Source organism: Polypterus senegalus, chromosome 9 (genome assembly GCF_016835505.1).
Source record: "Polypterus senegalus isolate Bchr_013 chromosome 9, ASM1683550v1, whole genome shotgun sequence".
NCBI classification, from domain to species: Eukaryota; Metazoa; Chordata; class Cladistia; order Polypteriformes; family Polypteridae; genus Polypterus; species Polypterus senegalus.
The window spans coordinates 135827082-135850138 of record NC_053162.1 but is presented as its reverse complement, the minus strand read 5'-3'; the positions used below and the strand labels follow the sequence as shown (position 1 = coordinate 135850138).

General features: G+C 40.4%; 1 protein-coding gene across 1 annotated transcript; it reads left to right on the top strand.

Annotated features, from left to right (window-relative positions):
• Positions 1 to 340: 340 nt before the first annotated feature.
• LOC120535837 (apolipoprotein A-IV-like) lies at positions 341 to 10384 on the top strand. Its single transcript, XM_039763949.1, has 3 exons — positions 341 to 413; positions 6832 to 6961; positions 9108 to 10384. The coding sequence occupies exons 1-3, from the start codon at positions 356 to 358 to the stop codon at positions 10000 to 10002; spliced, it is 1083 nt and encodes a 360-aa protein (XP_039619883.1). The 5' UTR covers positions 341 to 355; the 3' UTR covers positions 10003 to 10384.
• The last annotated feature ends 12673 nt before the right edge of the window (positions 10385 to 23057 follow it).

Here is a 23057-nt window from a genome sequence, read left to right as displayed (position 1 = left end):
AGCCGGCGCTGATCATACCTGCAGTGTTGGCTCGGAGCTGGCGGTCGCATTTCGTCAGAGGTCTTCATATCTGAAAGCGCTCTCCTCACAATAAATGACATCATCCGCAATGTTTCTCTTTGAACTTCCACGTTGGGTTTGTTGACAGCGATAAGGGTCAAGAATTCAGCGCGAGGCTCTCTCGGGTATAAATAGTGTTGTGCGCGCAGGCGATTGCTACCACTCCAGGTCGCCGAGCTACAGGTGAGCCGGGCGGAGGGGTGTTTGGTACAGCAGGGGACTCTGGGCCGGGCACTTTTCTATTACATTTACACATAACGACTTTATGTTCTAATTTACAGGACCTTTTAACAAAATGGAAAAAATGTTTGTCAAGTTTGGATTCTGCTTTCTTTCCCTGGCTCTCACAACAGGTTAGTATTTGTGAGGCGGATGACACTCGTCTGCTCGACAACTTGCTGAGTTCAGCCGTCGGTGCAGTAACGTTACTTCTCCGCAAAACTGGAGGCTGTTACCCCGGTCCTCGGGGTGGCGCACTAGTTTCCTTTCTAAATATTTTTTTAACTAAGTAAATTATATACCAGTTAATTAGACTTAATAGTGTTCGGTTTGTTGTGGTGGTAGAAATTTTATAAGTGTGCGATGGCAGAAATGCCCCATGTATTGTAAATAGGTGTGTACAAATATTAATTAAGTCTTCAAAAGGTTTTGTGATGTTTATTTGTAAGCAGATCTTTCAAATAATTGTTTCAGGATCAGTTCGTGCTGGTGTGAAAGTTCAGGTTCCCCACTGCTATAGCATTACTTTCTGGTATTGCTGGATCACATAAGGAATCAATTAATGCCTCTAAATTATAAAATGAAGGGCAAACTAACACGAAGAAATACAAAATAGAATCTTCAAAATGCCATATATATTAATCTGCAGGCAGAGCTTATAAACAAGCTACCCCGTTAAATGAGAAAGCGACTGAAACAAAAAGTCAGCACAAGTTCATTGTGCATCTTTGGGACAAATGCAAATCCTAAAATATGATAGCATACTTATTAATTACTGTTATTAAAAAAAATTCTAACAATGAATGTTAACATGATGCAGATCTGTAGCTAAAATGATGTGTGTAGAATTTCTGTAATGTTTTCATAGCAGATCAGAGTATGGCTTAGCCATGCAGTTGCCTTTCAAATTTGAAAAAAAAAAAATCCACTTTTTTCAATTGTGTATCTTCTACTTTTGTAGAAACTTAGATGCATAGAGCAGCAGAAACATATAAAACAAGGATACAGCCAATAAATAAATAAAGGTATATTGGGCAGAAATTTCAAAATTAGCTTAAAGAGTTCTTCAAGAGGAAGAAGCACTGAATTGCCTGATAGTAATGGGCAGAAAAGACCCCCAGAGGCACTTCTTAGCCCACCATGGTGAAATGAGCCTGTGGCTAACCGTGCACCAGGAGAACACCTCCTGGAGGAGATGAAAGGATTTCTTATGATGGAATTCAGTTTTTCAAATTTTAGGAAGCTTGCTTTTGAGGTTAGATTAAAGGTACATACACTTGCACACCATTAACCTTTAAGTGGCATATCTAAGTCCACACATACATGCAAACACATTAACACACATGCAACCTCCTGTCTTATCTCAGTAATGTACTAAAAGCAACATGTATGTGCAATTCAACATGTAACTTGATATACAGTATACTGTAAATTGGCATATACTTTTAACACTTTTACCTTAATTTAACAGGAAGGTGACAGCTAAGTTGCTAGTTATTTAACCATCAAGAAATAGACAGGAGCATAAATCACCGCAGAACATGGGTAGCACAGTATTTTCATATTACATAGAATATTTTTATAAAATTTATTGTTTTATTATAGCATTTTTTTTGAGCCTATAGCAATAAAACAAGTAAGTATAAATTAGTGTTTTTGCATATTGAAACAATTGATACTGGCAGTCAACACTGCCTAAATGTAATTATAAATGAAATTTATGTATTTAAAAATATTTGTTAACTGTTAAATGTCTTAAAGTTCTCTCACTGAGGAAATACATTGTTAAGTGTATGTATTTTTGCTGGAATTCTTACAGTGTACTTTTACACTCATCAAATCCACCAACACATAGACATGCTTAAATTAATATATCTCTACAGCATTTTAATATCTATTCGAATATGTACAAACAGGAGTATTTTCAGGATTAGCGAAGTGGCACTGCATTTAGTGGCATATCCTAACAACATTTGGACTCCAATCTAATGGCTGGGCATGGTTAGTTGTCTTCTTTATCGTGACTTCAAGCTCTTCCACTGCTTTCACACTTTCCTTCTAAGGAGTTAATTTTGTTTAGAAGACTTTCAGTCAGGTTGATTGGAACTGGCCCAATGTGGGGTGTAGATGAATGTCCCCAGGAATGGTCAGCAGTCCCAGGTATTGTTGGTAACTGTGCTATGCCAGCTGTTTGAGGTAATACATCTGAGAGAAGTTTGTTTAGACAATGGAACAATTCATGCATGAATTCACCACACACATAACAATGTGCATTTTTAGATATACACAGGGACCATTATACATTTTTCCCAGCATGAAAAAATAATAACTTTACACTTTTTTCCAGCTGAATAAAATTGATGAATGAAAAATAGAAATCCCTCCATTTTGAATTGTTACTTTTACTATCATGTAGTTAGATTTCATGTTTACAAAATATGATGCCTGTCTTAATATAATGATATTTTGATTCTAATAGTGGTGCAGTGTTTATTCCTGTCATCTGATCCGTACATAAATATGATTACACAAAATGTAGCAGATAATGAAAAAGACAAATTAATATTTGCAGATTTTCTGTTTTGGCCTGAATAGTTTTGTAAACAAATATTTATTTTAAGTCCTTTGAATTTTTAACTTCCATTCCTGAGACCTGCCCACAGTAGTGTAACTCAATCATGATTATGGTAACATTAGAAAATTGTTTTTTACACACACACACACATATATATATATATATATATACAGTGATCCCTCGCTATATCGCGCTTCGACTTTCGCAGCTTCACTCCATCGCGGATTTTATAAATAAGCATGTCTAAATATATATCACGGATTTTTCGCTGGTTCGCAGATTTCTGCGGACAATGGGTCTTTTAATTTAAAGTACATGCTTCCTCAGTTTGTTTGCCCAGTTGATTTCATACAAGGGATGCTATTGGCGGATGGCTTAGAAGCTACCCAATCAGAGCATGTATTACGTATTAACTAAAATTCCTCGATGATATACAATGTGCTTCCCGAGCGGTGCTTGATTGTTTTCTTTTCTTGTTCTCTCTCACTCTCTCTGACATGCTCTGCGCTAGTGATGGGAAGTCCGGATCATTTTACCGACTCGGACCTTTGAGTCTTGTTCAGAAAAATGAACAAATCATTTTTCGAGTCATTTCATTCAATTCTCTTTCCGGCTCAGACTGCATAGGTTAAGCTTATGGGGCTGTCACGTGATGAACGAACGACTCAAACCCGAAGACTCGAGAGATGAACTAATCAATTCTGTTTCTGGCTCAGACTGAGTTGGTTAAGCTTATGGGGCTGTCACGTGATGAACGAATGACTCGAAAAACCCGAAGACTCGAAACAGGTGAATCAATTCCAATACAGAAACTATAGGAAGTTGCGCAAATGCGCATGCGCGACTGAACAAATCACTCCCACGTGACGTCTCCTTCTTCCCAAGTCACATTAAAGATTCGTTCAAAATGAACAAATCGTTCAAGAACGACCCATCACTACTCTGCGTCTGACGGAGGGGTTGTGAGCAGACGGGCTGTTTGCACGGAAGCTGTTTGCCTAGAAGATACGGAGGCTACTCTAAAAAATGCTGAAAGAGTACTTTCACATTGCTCCCTTCTTTGCGGCTGCTTTATCACGGTGCACATACTTAAAAGCCCAACAGCCCTATTGATTTTGTGATTGTTTGCTTTTCTGTTGCGTGCGCTCTCTCTCACTGACATTCTCTGCTCCTGACAGCACTCCTTTGAAGAGAAGATATGTTTGCATTCTTTTAATTGTGAGAAAGAACTGTCATCTCTGTCTTGTCATGGAGCACAGTTTAAACTTTTGACTAAAGGGTGTTATTTCATGTCTAGAGGGCTCTAATAATGTTAACAGTGTGGGAGAGTTTATAAGGGCTTAAAATATATAAAAATAACCATACAAACATATGGTTTCTACTTCGCGGATTTTCACCTATCATGGGGGTTCTGGAGCAACCCGTGATGAAGAGGATTACTGTGCGGTATATATATATATATATATATATATATATATATATATATATATATATATATATATATATATATATATATATATATATATATATATATATATATATATATATATATATATATATATATAAAAGGAACACTTTTAATCAGAGTACAACATCAAGTCAATGAAACTTCTGGGCAATTGATCTGGTCAGTTAAGTAGCAGAGGGGGTTGTTAATCAGATTCAGCTTCTTTGGTGTTAATGAAATTAACAACAGGTGCACTAGAGGGGCAACAATGAGACAACCCCCAAAACAGGAGTGGTTTAACAGGTGAAGGCCACTGACATTTTTTTTCTGACTGTTTTTTCACTAGTTTTGGATTTGGCTATGGTCAGTGTCACTACAGATAACATGAGGCGATACCTGGGCCCTACAGAGGCTGCACAGGTAGTCCAATTTCACCAGGATGGCACATCAATACGTACCATTGCCAGAAGCTTTGCTGTGTTTCCCAGCAAGTCTCAAGGGCATGGAGGAGATTCATTCAATCAGAGCATGTATTACATATTAACTAAAACTCCTCAATGATATACAATGTGCTTCCCCGAGCGGATTGTTTGCTTTAATCTCGCTCTCTCTCTCTGACGTTCTCTGCTCCTGACAGAGGAGATGTGAGCAGAGGGGCTGTTTGCACAGAGACTGTTTGTTTAGAAGATACGGAGACTACTGTAAAAAATGCTGAAAGACTACCTTCACTTTGCTCCCATCACTGGTGCCCTGTGCTTTTCACAGATGAGAGCAGGTTCACCCTGAGCACATGTGACAGGCGTGAAAGGGTCTGGAGAAGCCATTGAGAATGTTCTGCTGCCTGTAACATTGTTCAGCATCACCAGTTTGGTGGTGGGTCATTGATGGTCTGGGGAGGCATAACCATAGAGGGGCGCACAGACCTCTACAGGCTAGAAAATGGCACCTTGACTGCAATTTGGTATCGGGATGAAATCCTTGGACCCATTGTCAGACCCTATGCTGGTGCAGTGGGTCCTGGGTTCCTCCTTGTGCACAACAATGCCCGGCCTCATGTGGCGAGAATATGCAGGCAGTTCCTGGAGGATGAAGGAATTGATACATTTGACTGGCTCCTATGCCCGCCGGACTTAAAACCAATAGAATGTCTCTGGGACATTATGTTTCAGTAAATCCGACGCCACCAATTTGCACCTCAGACACTCCAGGAGCTCAGTGAGGCTCTGGTCCAGATCTGGGAGGAAATCCTCCAGGACATCATCTGTCTTCTCATTAGGACAAGCACGTGGAGGCCATACAAACTACTGAGTATGATTTTGAGTTGCTGTAATAAAATTTTGGCAAAATGGACTAGCCTGTCACATCATTTTAACACTTTGATTTTTGGGGTGTCTTTGAATTCAGCCCTTTGTAGGCTGATAATTTTCATTTCTATCAAACAATGTGGCATCCTTTCCTAACATATTACCCAGTCCATATTAGTATAGATTTCCAGCATGATTTTTTTCCTACTGAGATCTCAAAGTGTTCCTTTAATTTTTTTGAGCAGTTTATAATTAGAATTGTGTGTATATGTGTATATATATATATATACAGTAATCCCTCGCTATATCGCGCTTTGACTTTCGCGGCTTCACTCCATCATGGATTTTAAATGTAAGCATATCTGAGTATATATCACGGATTTTTCGCTGGTTCGCGGATTTCTGCGGACAATGGGTCTTTTAATTTAAAGTACATGCTTCCTCAGTTTGTTTGCCCAGTTGATTTCATACAAGGGACGCTATTGGCGGATGGCTTAGAAGCTACCCAATCAGAGCATGTATTACATATTAACTAAAACTCCTCAATGATATACAATGTGCTTCCCCGAGCGGATTGCTTGCTTTAATCTCGCTCTCTCTCTCTGACGTTCTCTGCTCCTGACAGAGGAGATGTGAGCAGAGGGGCTGTTTGCACAGAGACTGTTTGTTTAGAAGATACGGAGACTACTGTAAAAAATGCTGAAAGACTACCTTCACTTTGCTCCCTTCTTTGCGGCTGCTTTATCGCGGTGCTCATACTTAAAAGCCCAACAGCACGTATTGATTTTTTGATTGTTTGTTTTTCTATCACGCTCTCTCTATCTCTCTGACATTCTCTGCTCCTGACGGCGCTCGTTTGAAGAGAAGATACGTTTGCATTCTTTTAATTGTGAGAAAGAACTGTCATCTCTGTCTTGTCATGGAGCACAGTTTAAACTTTTGACTAATGGGTGTTATTTCATGTCTAGAGGGCTCTAATAATGTTAACAGGGTGGGAGAGTTTATAAGGGCTTAAAATATATAAAAATAACCATACAAACATATGGTTTCTACTTTGTGGATTTTCACCTATCGCGGGGGGGTCTGGAACGCAACCCCCGCGATCGAGGAGGGATTACTGTATGTATATATATATATATATATATATATATATATATATATATATATATACACATATATAATAAATATATGTGTGTGTATTTTTTTTTTTTTTTTTTGCTCTTTAGGATATCCAGCTTACCACAACCCTGAAGTGGTTGACAGGGATGATTTTCGGGGTTATTTTAGTGACCTGAGTAACCAGGCTGAAGAGAAAAATGATAAGACTCCATCTTCAGAAATATTTAAGACAGAAGAGTGAGTGCTGATCAAATTAAAATTATTAATACTGAATTTAATGCTACATACCAAATTATATCTGTGATTCAAATTCCAAAATTAGTCTTCAGGATAATTGTGAAAGAATTCTGATCTATATGAGTGATTTTTGGGAAGAATTTAGAACCCTATCCTTACAATGTTTCTCAACATAATTCTGTCAAGAACTAAAGCCTGTAGTAATTATCTGTAGTATTTTAGGCATAACTCTGTCATTGAATATTGATATATTTGTAGAGAGCTGTTTACTGTTTCTTAGTGTATATCACTGTTATTCTCTGAGAACTCCACTCTGCACAAAATGTTTACAGATAAAGAAATGCAATCATTACAACAGATGTAAGACATTTGTAAACCATCTTTCTTTTCTAGTTTTAAACAACTTCTCATATTCTGCAGTTATTTCTAAAGGTTTGCTCTATATTGTGTATAAATGACATACACCAATTGACTATGATGAAGGAGCAATCAAATAATATGCTTTGTGCTGCGGTGCTGCTTATTTACAGTTGTCAACTAATTTTGCTCATGAAGGTGAATACAGTATATTAAACCAGACACTGCCATTCATAAGGGTCACAAGACATTTTGAATACTTATAGAAAGTTAAAGCATTCTAAAAATCATTTAGTCCAATTTATAGATATCTAAATCAACTGCTTCCAGTTCTGGTCTGGTAGTACCACTGTGACTTATGCTCCAACAAGATTATATTCCAGAAACAAACGCCTTCCTTTGATTACTTCGATTTTTTTATATCCTTTGTTTCTCCCTTAGTTCTATAGAGTCAGAGCAGACTGCAGTGGGTGGGAGTCTGAGTCAAAACATTTAGAGCACATATCTTACTGAAGAAGAGCCTTGGTAAGTGAGGTGACGAAGCTAAGCCCCAGGGAACCTGTGTAGAGATCAGAATCTTCCAGAAGAACAAACTACCATTATAACACTCCAGTAACCTGGGTTTAATGGCAGAGTGGCCAGACAATACATGAATGCATTAAAGAATTTAAGAGTATAAAGAACCTCAGACTATAAGAAACAAGATTGAGGTGTTTGGCCTTAATTGTAAGTATCACCTCTTGAGGAAATCAGATACCATACATTACCTATGCAGTACTCTTCCAACAATGAAGCAGTGGCAGTATCATACTGTTGGGTTGATGTTCAGCAGCAGGGACTTGCAAGGCTAGTCAGGTTTTAGGCAACACTGAATGGAGCAATGAAAACCTGCTCCAGAACACTATGGACCTGAGACTGGACTGAAAGTTTACCCTCCAACAGGACAATGATCCTAAGCACAAAGCAAAGACAACATAGGAGTAGCTTTGGGTCAGATCTTCAGGGGCCTAGCCAGAGCACAGATTTTTGGAGACATGGCAGAGAGTACCCAAATCCTGGTGCGCATAGCTTGTTGCGTCATACCCAAGGAGTCTTCAGGCCATAATCCCTGCCACAGCTGCTTCAACAAAGTACTGAGATAGTGTTTCAATACTTGTGTCAAGGTGATATTTCAGTTTATTTTTCACATATTTGCAAAGCAAAATTGCACCTTTTATTGGTTAACTAAAAAGATTACAATATGCAAGCTTTCAAGGCAACTCAGGCTCCTTCTTCTGAAGAAGGGGCCTGAGTTGCCTCGAAAGCTTGCATATTGTAATCTTTTTAGTTAGCCAATAAAAGGTGTCATTTTGCTTGGCTTTTCTCTACATTCGTAATGGCTAACACGGTACAACACCCTAGCACTACAGACATGTTTGCAAAAAAAATTCTGAAATCTTGTTTTTACTTTGTCATGCTGGGGTTTTGAGCATTTATGGTGTGGTGGAAAAAATAATTTAAATGATAAAGTCTGTAACATAACGAAATGTGTAAAAAGTGAAGGGGTCTGAATACTTTCTGAAGGCATTGTTAATACCACATTGGTTGGAAACTCTTCTGAGGAAATGTTAATACAAATATACATAACTTTATTAATCTTATTCATATAGTTCTCAGATACTTTTTAAGGCCAGTTTAATTGTATCATTTATCTGTTTGTGCCTTGCAGTACATAGTATACAAGGCTTTAAAATATGTTTTAGACTGACATGATGTCTAAATTTATAGTTCATATTTTTTCTCATTCTAGTGGTGTGTGGAAATCAAGCCTTGAAAACCTAAATCTGTACAAGGAGCATATCCATCAAAGGCTGACACCATTCACTATTGAGCTCCACAACAAGCTGATTTTAGACTCTGACAAGCTGCGTGCACAAATATCCAAGGAACTACGTGAACTTCAAGAGAAATTGTTTCCGTATGTTGATAATGTTCACCAGAAAATATCACAAAATGTTGTTGAAATCCAGGATCATCTTGCACCATATGTTAGTAAACTGAACAATATTATAAACCAGAATGGTGAAGACATTTGCAAGCAGTTCAGCCTCTACACCAAGGAACTGGAGAGCACATTGCAAGAAGAATACCACACAACATTCCCTGACAACAATGAGGTTCTCCTGGGGATTTTTCAAATAATGGAGAACAGCTATCTAAGAGTAAATCCTGTTTTTGAAGAGTTTAAGGAGAAAGCCAAACAGGTTTTTGCAGAAGCAAGAGAACATGTCATTTTCAGCAATGAGGATGATCATAAAGAAGTTGAAAGACATACTGATGAGTTGCTTCACCAGCTTCTGGAAAACTTGGAAGATCTAAAATCGAATGTTCAGAGAGGAATGTCAACTACATATATGTTTGCTTCGGAAGTCAATATAAAAAGCAGACATAGTTCTGGTCAGCCTAACAGCATTTACAATGATGGTGTTCTCAGGCAGAAAAGGGAGAAAATAACCGAGTTCTGTGAAAATTACTCAAAATATACAGAGCAGTTCAGGCAGAGGATTGAGGAAAACTTTAATGAGTTGAAATATGGCAGATCCCCTTATTTTACTAAAGCAAAGGAAAACATACATGCCTTACAAGGAGATTTTTCAGCAAAGCTGAGTTCCTTATTAGATGACATCCACCAAAACCTAAACTGAAACCTATCTCGGGACTATGCAAACAAATCCCCGCAATGAGTACTTGTTTGTATTTTCTTTTTGATGCACTTAAGTAAATTGGTGAACACCAGTAAGTTGCAGGTCACTTGTATTTGATTTCCTTATTACATGATTTCTTCAGTTTCTTTTGTATATTTTGTATTGTTGTACATAATATATTTATTACATTCCATATTTGCTTTATGCATTCATGAAAGACGTTTGAGAATTTTTTGGGTTAATAAACATTGGGATTTTTATTATAATAATAGAATGCTGCATCACGTTTGTTGAAACTGTGTCAGTTTTTCCTTTACACAGTATAAAGACATACCTTATTTAATTACTGTTTCAGGTACAGGTTGTAATGCAGTGTACATTGGACATGGCAACAGTGGTGAAAAAGAAAACTGGGCAGAAGAATAAAATAAACAAATGTCCACCAAAAGAAGAATGACTGATTTGCATTCAAAATTATTAAAACACAAGTAGAAAAAAATAGTATATGATATTCTAAAAATATTAAATCCAGCATTTTCTACAGATTTAAAATTGTATGACAGTGAGGAAAAACATTAAAAAGACATATATGTACCTAATTAGAAATACTTAAATGTTAAACATAACTGACCACTGTATGATGTGTGTGCACTTTATAGGGAGAAAGAGTAAGCCCTAAAGCTACTTTAAACAAGAATAGTAGTGGGTGACAGATGTGCCTACATAACTGTATCAAGGACAGCAATCTGGCTGGGGTTTTTACACATAACAGTGTTTCATTTTCATCAAAAATGAACCAACAACTAAAAAAATTTCATTGCCCCAAACAAAGAAGGGTGGCAACAGAAAGATGGCTATTGTGTTAAATGATGATGCCAAAGTGTGGCAACATTAGAAGTAGTTAAAAGTGTGGCAGTATAAATTAAGGACAGAAACAATATCTTCTTCTTTCAGCTGCTCCCATTAGGGCTCGCCACAGCGGATCATCTTCCATATCTTTCTGTCCTCTGCAACTTGTCTGTTACACCCATCACCTGCATGTCCTCTCTCACCACATCCATAAACCTTTGCTTAGGCCTTCCTCTCTCCTCTGCACATGTCCAAACCAACGCAATCTCGCCTCTCTGACTTTGTCTCCCAACCGTCCAACTTGAGCTGACCCTCTAATGTACTCATTTCTAATCCTATCCATTCTTATCACCCCCAGTGCAAATCTTAGCATCTTTAACTCTGCTACCTCCAGCTCTGTCTCCTGCTTTCTGGTCAGTGCCACCGTCTCCAACTCATATAACATAGCTGGTCTCACTACCGTCCTGTAGACCTTCCGTTTCACTCTTGCTGATACCTGTCTGTCACAAATTACTCTGACACTCTTCTCCACCCATTCCACCCTGCCTGCACTCTCTTTTTCACCTCTCTTCCACAATCCCCATTACTCTGTACTGTTGATCCCAAGTATTTAAACTCATCCACCTTCACCAACTCTACTCCCTGCATCCTCACCATTCCACTGACCTCCCTCTCATTCACACACATGTATTCTGTCTTGTTCCTACTGACCTTCATTCCTTTCCTCTCCTCTCAAGAGCATATCTCCACCTCTCCAGGGTCTCCTCAACCTGATCCCTACTATCGTTACAGATCACAATGTCATCAGCAAACATCATAGTCCATGGGGACTCCTGTCTAATCTCGTCTGTCAACCTGTCCATCACCATTGCAAATAAGAAAGGGCTCAGAGCCGATCCCTGATGTAATCCCACCTCCAACTTGAATGCATCCGTCACTCCTACCGCAGACCTCACCACGGTCACACTTCCCTCGTACATATCCTGTACAACTCTTACTTACTTCTCTGCCAATCCCAACTTCCTCATACAGTACCACAGCTCCTCTCAAGGGAACCCTGTCATATGCTTTCTCCATGTCCACAAAGACGCAATGCAACTCCTTCTGGCCTTCTCTAAACTTCTTCATAAACATCCTCAGAGCAATCATTGCATCTGTGGTGCTCTATCTTGGCATGAAACCATACTGCTGCTCACTAATCATTACCTCACATCTTAACCGAGCTTCCATTACTCTTTCCCAAAACTTCATGCTGTGGCTCATCAATTTTATTCCCCTGTAGTTACTGCAGTCCTGCACATCCCCCTTATTCTTAAATATCGGCACCAGTACACTTCTTCTCCACTCCTCAGGCATCCTCTCACTTTCCAAGATTCCATTAAACAATTTGATTATAAACGCCACTGCCATCACTCCTAAACGCCTGCATGTTTCCATAGCTATGTCATCTGGATCAACGGCCTTTCCATTTTTCATCCTCTTCATAGCTGTCCTTACTTCCTCCTTGCTAATCCGTTGCACTTCCTGATTCACTATCTCCACATCATCCAGTCTCTTCTCTCTCTCTCGTTCTCTTCATTCATTAGCCTCTCAAAGTACTCTTTCCATCTGCTCAACACACTCTCCTTGCTTGTGTGTACATTTCCACCTTTATCCTTTATCACCCTAACCTGCTGCACATCTTTCCCAGCTCGGTCCCTCTGTCTAGCCAATCGGTACAGGACAGAAACAATATACTACATTATAATCACTCGATCTTCACCGAACGCCACCTTGCTGTTAAAAGTTACACAGGTTGCCTGAGTTTCAGTAATAAACGTTTGCTGTAACGTATATTAATTTACAGCTCCCAAACAAAGCATGTAAACATCATATTCTCAGACTTATATATTTCAATTCATTGTCACATGGCAGCATCAGGAACAAGACATGAAGCAGTTTTGGATAGAGTGCCAGTTCATGACAGAGCACACCTACTCACACTCATACAGAGCCAATTTAAAATAACGCAGAGAAATTTCAAACCAGACATTATCAATCCACCCATCTTCTAATCTACTTAACGTATTTTATTCAGGGATGCAGAAACCATGTGACTGTCCTCCTAGCATAGGGTGCAAGGTCTTTGCATGGCACATGTCCATATTCATTCGTACTGGTCCAATATCACAGTTGCTAGTTAACTTAATATAGTATACGTGTCTTTGGTATGTGGGAGGAAAACCAGAGCACCTAGAAAACAACCCAAAGAGACACTTTAGTAAATGGGGCAGAAATTAGATCCAGGACACTGGATCTGTGATACAGGAGCACTAACTGCTGGGCTGCCCATACTGTGAATTGAAATCCTTAATTTGGGCTTGAGGGAAATAGTGATCCTATGAAGAGCACCACTTGTCTTCTGTTTTGTGATACCCATTACACACCCAACCTACCTTTCTTTTCCCTACAAAGGAAGGGAGTTTTTTCTTGTCTTCTTTAGGAGTCAAGTCTGGGAAGTTGTCAAAATCAGATCCTGTTAAAGCTCATTTAGGCATTCCTTGTGTGATTTTGGGCTGTACAAGAAATAAATTGTTGTTGTATTGCTAGCCATCGCATCATGACACATTCTTCTGGAGCACCTCTGGCCACTGGTGCATTTCAACCCAGTAAGAGGTGCTACCCAGGCTGTTTTCTGCACACAGGAAATTTTAAAGGACTGGAAAATTAATATTATCCCATTATATAAAAAGTAGGATCAGACAGATCCAAGTAACTATTGGCAGTAACCCTAATATGCATCAGTTAAATTAATGGAAGCATCCATCCATAATGGAAGCAATAATTAAAAATAAGATTGAGTAACACATGGCAAAAACAGGAGTTTTACTGAACAGTCAGCATGGGTTCAGACAAGGGAAGTCAAGTTTTACTAACATGCTGGAATTCTATGAAGAATCAATAAAAGGATATGATCAGAATGGTGCATACAATGTTATATATCTTGACTTTCAGAAAGCATTTGGTAAGGTACCACGTGAAAGGTTGGGCATCAAACTAATATAGGTGGGAGTTCAATGTGTAGATGGGTGCAGAATTGGTTAAAGCATAGGGAGAAGAAGGTGATGGTGCAAGGAATCAAGAATCGGGTGAAGTTAAGAGTGGTGTCCCACAGGGTTAGTGCTAGGGCCGCTACTATTTTTAATACATACAAATGATTTAAATATAAATAACAAGATGTTTAAGTTCACAGATGTTACCAAGCTACAAGGAGTGGCAGGAAATCTGGAATCTGTTGAATAATTACAGAGGAACTTGAACATTATGCAGGCTTACACAGATGAAATTTAATGTGAGTAAATATAAAGTATTGCACATAGGAAGAAAAATGTTAGATTTGAATGCACAATGCGAGGTCTGAAAACTGACAGTACCCCTTATGAGAAGAATTTAGGAGTCAAAACAGACATATCACTAACAACCTTCTAGATAGAAGTCATGTGTTCAAAAGCCATTAAGAAGGCTAACAGAATGTTAATGGGGTACAATTACAAGGAGGTTATGTTTAAGCTTTATAACACACTGGTAAGGCCTCACCTGGTCTCCAGGTTACAAAAAGGACGTAGCAGCACTAGAAAATGTCCAGAGAAGAACGACTAAGCTGATTCCAGGACTACAGGGAATGAGTTATGAGGGAAAATGAAAACAGCTGAGCATTTTCAGTTTAAGCAAAAAGAAGATTAAGAGGTGAGATGATTGAGTATTCAAAAGTATAAAAGAAAGTCGATCGATTTGTTTCTTTAATATTAGTTAATCAAGAATGGGAGACACAGTTGGAAACTTGTTGAGGGTAAATTTTGCACAAACATCAGAGATGACTTTACCTTAGGCAAGCAAAACAACTTGGCAGGTGGGCCGTGGCACCAAGTGCCACATTTGAGTATCGAGAAGAGAAACAGAATAGGTGAGGGTTAGTATCAAATTATAACTATCATGTTACTTATGTTTAAGTGCTAATGACTAACAACAGAGATGCAGTCTGTACAGTTAATCAGCAGCTCTAGTCAGGATATGCTAAACTGAAGTAGTGAGTCTTCAGCCAGGATTTAAAAGCTGAGATCGAAGGTTTAGGGGCCCTGTAACTAAAAGCTCGACGTCTCACTATTATTTTATTGATCCTTGGAATCATAAGCATACCGGCATCTTGAGATCTTAATGTGCGCTCTGGTTTGTAAGTCATGATAAGTTCAGACAAGTAAGCCGGACCTTGGCCATTTAATGCTTTATATGTTTAAAAGGAGGATTTTGAAATCTGCCCTAAACTTAACTGGGAGCCAGTGTAAGGATTTAAGAACTGGAGTTATGTGTTCATATTTTCTTGTTCTTGTAATAATTCTTGCAGCAGCATTTTGGATTAACTGGAGGCTGTATAGAGAACAGTTTGAACAGCCAGTGAACACCGCATTGCAGTAGTCAATCCTACTAGAGATAAATGCATGAATTAATTTCTCAGAATCCTGTTTATTTAGAAAGCCCTTAATTTCCTAACATTTTTAAGATGGAAGAAACATGATTTGGACAACTTTGTAATATGCGCTTTAAATGACATGCTAGAGTCAAAGATAACTCCTAGATTGTGGGCTGATTCAGTAAAATTAATTGGGATTCCAACTGAGTTAAATGATGACAAAATATTGCTGTGATCAGCGTCATTCCCTCCAACAATTAACATCTCTGTTTTATCTGTATTTAAAGACAAGTAGTTCTCATTCATCCATTCCTTTAATTCACTAACACAACTAATTAAAGACAACATCGGAGAAACTTCATTTGATTTAAATGAAAGGTATAACTGGGTGTCATCTGCATACGAGTGAAAATTAACATTATGTTTCCTAATGAGAGATCCCAGTGGAAGCATGTAAAGTGAAAACAGTAAAGGTCCCAGTACTGAGCCCTGCGGGACACCATATTGAACTTCTGTGTATAATGATGGAGTACTGTCAGCACATTTCTGTACATATTGGAATCGATTTGATAAATAAGAACTAAACCAAGCGAGCACAGGCCTGTAAGCCCAACATCACTTTCTAGCCTGTGCAGTAAAATAGAATGGTCAATGGTGTCAAATGCTGCACTTAAGTCCAACAACATAATTACAGTGGAGTTTCCTTCATCAGAGGATATCAGAATGTCATTTACAACCCGTGTTAGTGCGTTTCTGTACTATGACCAGTGCGAAACCAGACTGGAATTTCTCAAATAAATTGTAATGCGTAAGGTGTGACTGAAGCTGACTGGCACTACTTTTCTAGTATTTTAGAGAGAAATGGTAAATTTGAAATAGGCCTATAATTATTTAGTATGTGTGGGTCTAGGTCTGACTTTTTAAGTAATGGTTTAATGACTGACACTTTTAGTGCATCAGGTATGGTGCCATGCAGTAATGAACTATTGATAATGGTTAGAATAGGCGCTGCAAGAACATCCATTGCACTTTTACTAGTTTTGTTGGCACTGGATCTAGGGAACAAGTAGTGGGCTTCATTTTAGAAATTAAAGTTAAGACTTCCTGCTCAGTTACAGGATTAAAATTACTAAAGTGCTGAATGCAATGTGAGCAGGGTCTGCTAAGCTAGTATTTGGTTTGTACTGTGATGCTGAGATCTGGGATCTTATATTTTTAATTTTCTCATTGAAGAAGTTCATAAAGTCTGTACTGCTAATATCTGTTGGTATTTTGCACTGTTGATCTGAATTTCCATTTGTTAAGATAGCCACTGTTCTAAACAGCACCCGAGGATTTCTATTATTGTAGAATAGTATTCTGAGCAAGCTTTAAAGAAAGCTTTTTTATATTTTTTAACACTCTCTGTTCATGCAATTTGAAAGACATGTAGCTTTGTTGGTCTCCATCTGCGCTCCAGTTTTTGACACTCTAATTTAAGAGCTGAGTATTTTCATTAAACCAGGGAGAGTTTCTATGTGCTTTGATCACTTTTGTTTTAGGGGAGCCACTGCGTCCAGAGCATCTCTCAAGGTCACATTATAATGTGATGTTAGCTGATCTAAATTGTTTTCCACGTTTACATTTGATGTTAACTGATCTAAATGGTTTTCCACAATTACACTCGACTTACTCAAGGTATCTATAAATTTTGAAGCAGAATTACAATCTAGATGTCGCACTGTCTTTGTTTTAATCTGTGAGTGCGTTGGCAAGGGCAGAACTAAATCAAATGTAATTAGTGATCGGAAATAACTACATTTAATGGAGTAATATTTAAATTTTGAATTTCAACTTTGTAAGTTATAATTAAATCTAATGTGTGGTTATGATTATGAGTTGGACCTTTGACAATCTGACAAAATCCTACTGAATTTAACAAATAAGTAAAACATTTGCTAAAAGTGTCAGTTTCCACATCAATGTGTACATCAAAATCCCCATCAGTACTACGTGATCATAATTTATAGCCAAATCAGATAGAAGGTTGCTAAATTCAGTCATGAACAATGAATATGGCCCTGGTGGTCTGTAGACTAGCACTATAATTGTGTTGGAATCTGTTTTAATATTTAAAATGAATGCCTCAAAGGATGTAAAGTTGCCTAAATTTTTAGATGTGATTTGCATTTTGTTACAATGAATTATTCCAAGGCCTCCTCCTCGACCAGAATCTCTAGACTTATGAAGGAACGAGTATCCATCTGGTGACACCTCAGCTAGGGAACAGTGTCACATTTACTAAGCCAGGTTTCAGTAAGAAGACACAGATCAGATTTTGTACTTAATATAATATCATTTACCAAAACAGCTTTACTGCCAAGAGAGCAAATGTTCAATAAACAGCATTTAAAACTGCATGGTTCTTTCTGAACTGTGATATATTTTTGTTTTAATTTGAAGTTAATTTCAGATGCCCCTGGTGGAAGGTCTGGATTTATCCCTTGGTCTAATTATACACCTTATTTTTGGTTATCAATTAATTTAAGGTTTGTATCAAGACTAAATTTACTGGATGCCCCACAACAGGGATTATGGGTAACAGCTTCAGGAAAATAACAGGTGGGATAAACAACAGCCTGTGATTTAAGATCACATGACTGCGGCCTGGATGGTACTCTAATCAGTCAACCAGGCAGTTTTGCTGCCATATTTTGGGATCATACATAAAATCCCCTCCAGTTAGGATGAAGAAAAATCCAGGCAGACGATACAGAAAACTACCTCTCTATATTCAAGAAGGTGGCAACAAGAAATTAGTGGCCACGGGCGGAGTGGGCGTCAATCTTAGCTCCGTACCTGAAGGGGCCTGTGCAGCGGACCTATCATGATCTTCCCGAGGAGGAAGCTGCCCAATACGACTTCCTGAGGGCCGAGATATATAAGTGCTATGGCCTGCAGGCGAGGGCATGACGGCAGTGGAAGTTCAACCCCAAACTCCCGGCTAGAGCTCAAGCATTCGAGTACTGGGGCAAGCTCAGGCACTGGCTACGGCCAGACGTAAACCAGGCTCGCCAAGTGGCTGAGCAGGTTGCTTGCGAGGGGTTGGTCCACACGATGCTGGATTACCTCGCACAGCAGGTCCGGAGACACCTGTTCAAGGATATGAACGGCCTTCTGTAGGTTTTGGAGCGACAACTGGCGGTGACCCAACTTGGTGGGTCTGAGAAGCTGAATCGCAGGACCTGACAGGGACGTGTCACCACCCCCGAACCCACCCACCACATCGCGGAGGCACTGGCTAAATAGAGAGACCATGCACCCACCTCGTCGAGCTGTTTCAAGTGTGGCGAGGTGGGACACCTGCTACCCACCTGTCCTCTCAACACTGAACCCATGGACTGCAGCTGGGCCAAAGAAGAGAGGTATTGTGCTCTGTTGAACCCCCTGGCAGTCACAAATACAGGAGTGGTGTTGTTGAATGGGCACTCGGTAGTGTCGTTATTTGACTACAGGAGTAATATTACCATTGTTGCTCGCCGTTATGTCCTACCGTGACAATGGGTCGCTCAATGAACGAGCGTAAAGTGTGTACATGGGGAGACCAGAACATATAGGTCTGCAAAGTGCTTTATAACCTGGGAAGGGACTCCTAAACAACTGCTGGTTGCTGTACTGCCGGAGCCCCCCTTTCCAGTTATTTTGGGACAAGATTGGTCGGAAAGTAAACGCGGTAGAGCTGTCACCACTCCTATTCCTAGGTTGGGTCTGATTATGGAGGTTCAAGGGGCCCTCCCAGCTGCTCCCACACCATGCTCATCGGCAACTAGCGATGACGTAGACGGCTCGGGGGAGCTCTCTTCGGCCACAGACCTCAAACCAGAAGTGCAACCAGATGAGGATCTGGGGCAGTCGAGTGCTCCCACAGACCGGATACCTGACCCACTTGCAAGAACAGACTTTCAGTTCCGGTCTACGCCGGTCTCATTTAAACAAGATCAGAGGAACGATGATTCCCTGAAGTTTGCCCAGAATGCCATAATTTCTGCTTATCGTCAATAGGTTCCACACCACACGGACCCTACTTTGTTTTGGATAACGATTTGTTGTATTGAGTTGCGGAACACAAAGATGAGGTGCGGAAGTTGTTGTTAGTTCCGTGGACCCACCAACAGGTGGTTTGCGAACTAGCTCACACCTACCTCTTAGGCACCCATCTCGGGGCCGAGATAACCGTGGAGAGAATAAAGCTCCGGTTTTATTGGCCTGGGGTCAATGAGGAGGTCCGGCGTTTCTGTCAGTCTTGCCCAGTCTGTCAGCTAAGCCAGATACCCTGGAGGGACCGCGCTCCTCTGATCCTGATTCCCCTTATTGATATTCCCTTTGAGAGGATCGGGGTCAATCTGGTAGGACCCCTAGAACCTTCGGTGTGTGGTCATAAGTACATTTTATTCATGGTTGACTATTCAACTCGATACCCGGAAGCGGCTCCCCTGCGAGCTGCTAATACAAAGAATATCGCATAGGAGTTAGTAGGTCTTTTTTCCCAGAGTTGGCATACCTAAAGAAGTCTTAACAGACCAAGGTATGCCCTTTACATCGGTTACGTTCAGGGAGGTTGCTAAATTGCTCCAGATTAAGCATTTTAAGACATCTGTCTATCATCCACAGACAGATGGGCTAGTAGAAAGATTTAATAGAACACTCAAACAGATGCTCCGCAAGGTAGTCAGTGCGGATTGTAGGAACTGGGACCAACTTTTACCCTTAGTACTTTTCGCCTACTGGGAGGTGCCTCAAACCTCCACAGGTTTTTCCCCTTTTGGACGCCAACCCCGGGGCATATTGGATGTACTAAAAGAAATCTAGAAGGGGGAGGCACTTCCCTGCACCAATCTCTTAGAATATATTGCGCAGTTACACGATAGATTGGATAAAATTCAGCCTCTACTTAAAGAACACGTGTCCAGGGCTCAAGCTGTGCAGGTCCGGAATTACAACCGAAACTCCTCCCTACATGAATTCCAGCTGGGGGATTGCGTAACGGTGCTTGTACTCACTCCCCACTCCAAATTGTTGGCCCATTGGCAAGGCCCATATGAGGTTAAAGAGAGAAAAGGGCTTATCGACTATTTGTTGAGTCAGCCAAACCGTCGGCCAAGCTAAAGGGTCTATCATGTCAACTTATTGAAGCCGTGGAAGGACAGGGAAGAGTGCCCTCCTTCTGGCCCCGCCCTCTCCCTTTTCTTAAAAAAAGCCACGCTTAACCTCGATCCTAATCTGACGTCCCACTAGCGACAGGTGCTCGAAAGAGTGATCCTGTCCGTCCCGGAAGTGGTCAGTGAAGCACCTGGCAAAAACCTCACTGATTCAGCATGACATAGTGATGGACCCGGAGGTGGTTGTCAGGGAACGGCTCTATCGCCTCCCCAAGGTGAAACGTGCTGAGGTGGAGCTAGAGGTTCAACGAATGCTGGACATGGACATCATTGAAGAGAGCCATAGCCCCTGGTTCAGTCCTATCGTCCTCATGTCCAAGCCAAACAGGTAGTGGAGATTCTGTAATGACTTTAGATGTCTTAACCAGGTCTCCAAATTTGATGCCTATCCCATGCCCTGAGTGGATGAGCTCCTCGAGAGATTGGGGATGGCCCATTACCTGACTACTCTTGACATGACGAAGGGCTATTGGAAAATTTCCCTAACAGCATCCGCAAAAGAGAGTACTGCATTTAGCACCCCTAGTGGACACTGGCAATACAATGTACTCCCATTCGCTACCGGCAACTTTCCAACGTCTGGTAGACAGAGTGTTATGGCCCCACCAGTCCTATTGTGCCACCTACCTCGATGATGTGGTCATCTTTTACGTCACCTGGGATGAACATGTAGTGCAGGTCTACGCTGTCCTCCTGACGCTAGTGAAAGCTGGGCTACATATCAGTCCTCTGAAGTGTTACTTCGGGATGAACAAAGCCAAATATTTGGGCTACCTGGTAGGAGGAGGTCTGGTGAAGCCACAGTGTTCTAAAATAAAAGACATCTTGGAATGGCCCCGTCTGATAGTCAAAAAACAGGTGCAAGCCTTCTTGGGATTAGTGAGCTACTACCATCGGTTTGTACCTCGGTTTGCTGCCTCTTTGACATACTTGACAAAGAAAAGGGCTTCTTTACATGTGGTATGGAATGAAGAGACGGAACGGGCATTCAGTGACTTAAAAATGGCCCTCACAATGGTACTTGTATTAAAAACCCCTAACTTTTCACTTAATTTTTCCTCCAGACCAATGTTTCAGACACAGGTCTTGGTGCTGTGCTGAGCCAGAGCATCGACGGTGTTGAACACCCCGTGGTCTATATGAGCCGGAACCTGTTGGACCAAGGGACAAGGTATGCCGCCGTGGAGCGGGAAGTCTTAGCCATCAAGTGGGCAATAACTCACCTGCGGTACTACATGCTGGGCCAGGAGTTCACCCTAGTGATGGACCATGCAGCCCTCCAGTGGATGGCCCTTCACAGGGACTCGAATCCTTAGGTTACCTGGTGGTTTTTTGACCTGCAGCCATATAAGTTCACTGTCACTTATCGCTGAGGTAACCTGCAGGCCAATGCTGACGCACTCTCACGAGTTCAGGATATCTCGGTTCGGGCCGCCCGACCTGATGGGTCTGGGTTTTCATGTCACACACGAGCGCTTGGGGAGCAGCTTAAGGACACGATTTACACCATGACAAGTCATGCCAGGGGACAACAGCAGTGCACTAACCTCTCTCTCTTTATTTCTTCAGAAAGACTGTGACACCGCCACCGTAAGACTGCCCGAACTATTCAAAAAGCTGCAACACTTCCGGGTTCCTTTCTTCCCTCTGCTTCCCCATTGATGATGTCAGACTCCCATCCACCACCATGGTTTACCCAGCATCACACATAATGATTTCCAGTCCAAGCCTATAAACTGCCCATCTCCCTACCCTTCAATGTCTTTTGAGTTTTGTTAAAAACTACTGACCTGTTTTTGTTTTTGAAACTACAGTATACGGTGCCCCAAAGCCCCAAACCTTTATGAGTGTCTGTCTTCTCTTTACAATATATATATATTTATATATATATAATGTATGTCCACACTATACATGTTATTCTAGCTGTACTCTGCATCTAAAACTGGTTAAAAGCTACATAATCAACATAGATTTAAGTGGCAATGTTTATGCGTATCTATCTATCACAAAATGTTAGTTTCCATATAGAGCAATGAATGTGGTATTATGGCCTGAATATTGCATTTGAAGTAGCAGTGGGTTGCAGTTCAGTTTGTATCAGAAGAATGCAGTGAAATGCAGAGAAAATATTGCTTTAGAGACTGTTATTATTAAGGAAGTAAAACACTTCTCAATCCAATCTATGAGTCAGGTGGTAAACTGAAAATACAGATAAAGGGAAGGAAAAAATGTCCAGAGGAGGAAAATATACATTGCAAAAAGAATAGCTGTTACTTTAAAATATGTTTGGGAGCCAAACTCACTGACAGAGCTGTATCATCTTTGAGTGATCTAACTTTGCTCTTACCTTTGTGTGCAAAATTTCAAAGAATGTAAAAAAAGTAAATTAATAATATGTCTCCTCTTTTCTCATGTTCAAAGTGCATTAATGAGAGGTCACTTTCTTTTTCTGCAGCTTTGCAGTTGTGTTTACAGGTGCTGGAGATGTCAGCAGGTACCACCCACCTGTGCTGACATTAGCACCTGCCTCATAGCCCTGCCTCTGAGAGATGGGACTCGCC

What these genes read in the sequence shown, in the direction of transcription:
- LOC120535837 (XM_039763949.1), top strand. Translation starts at nt 356, where the DNA reads ATGGAAAAAATGTTTGTCAAGTTTGGATTCTGCTTTCTTTCCCTGGCT. An exon ending in TTCCCTGGCTCTCACAACAG is followed by an intron (nt 414 to 6,831) that starts GTTAGTATTTGT and finishes TTTGCTCTTTAG; the next exon opens with GATATCCAGCTTACCACAAC. An exon ending in GAAATATTTAAGACAGAAGA is followed by an intron (nt 6,962 to 9,107) that starts GTGAGTGCTGAT and finishes TTCTCATTCTAG; the next exon opens with TGGTGTGTGGAAATCAAGCC.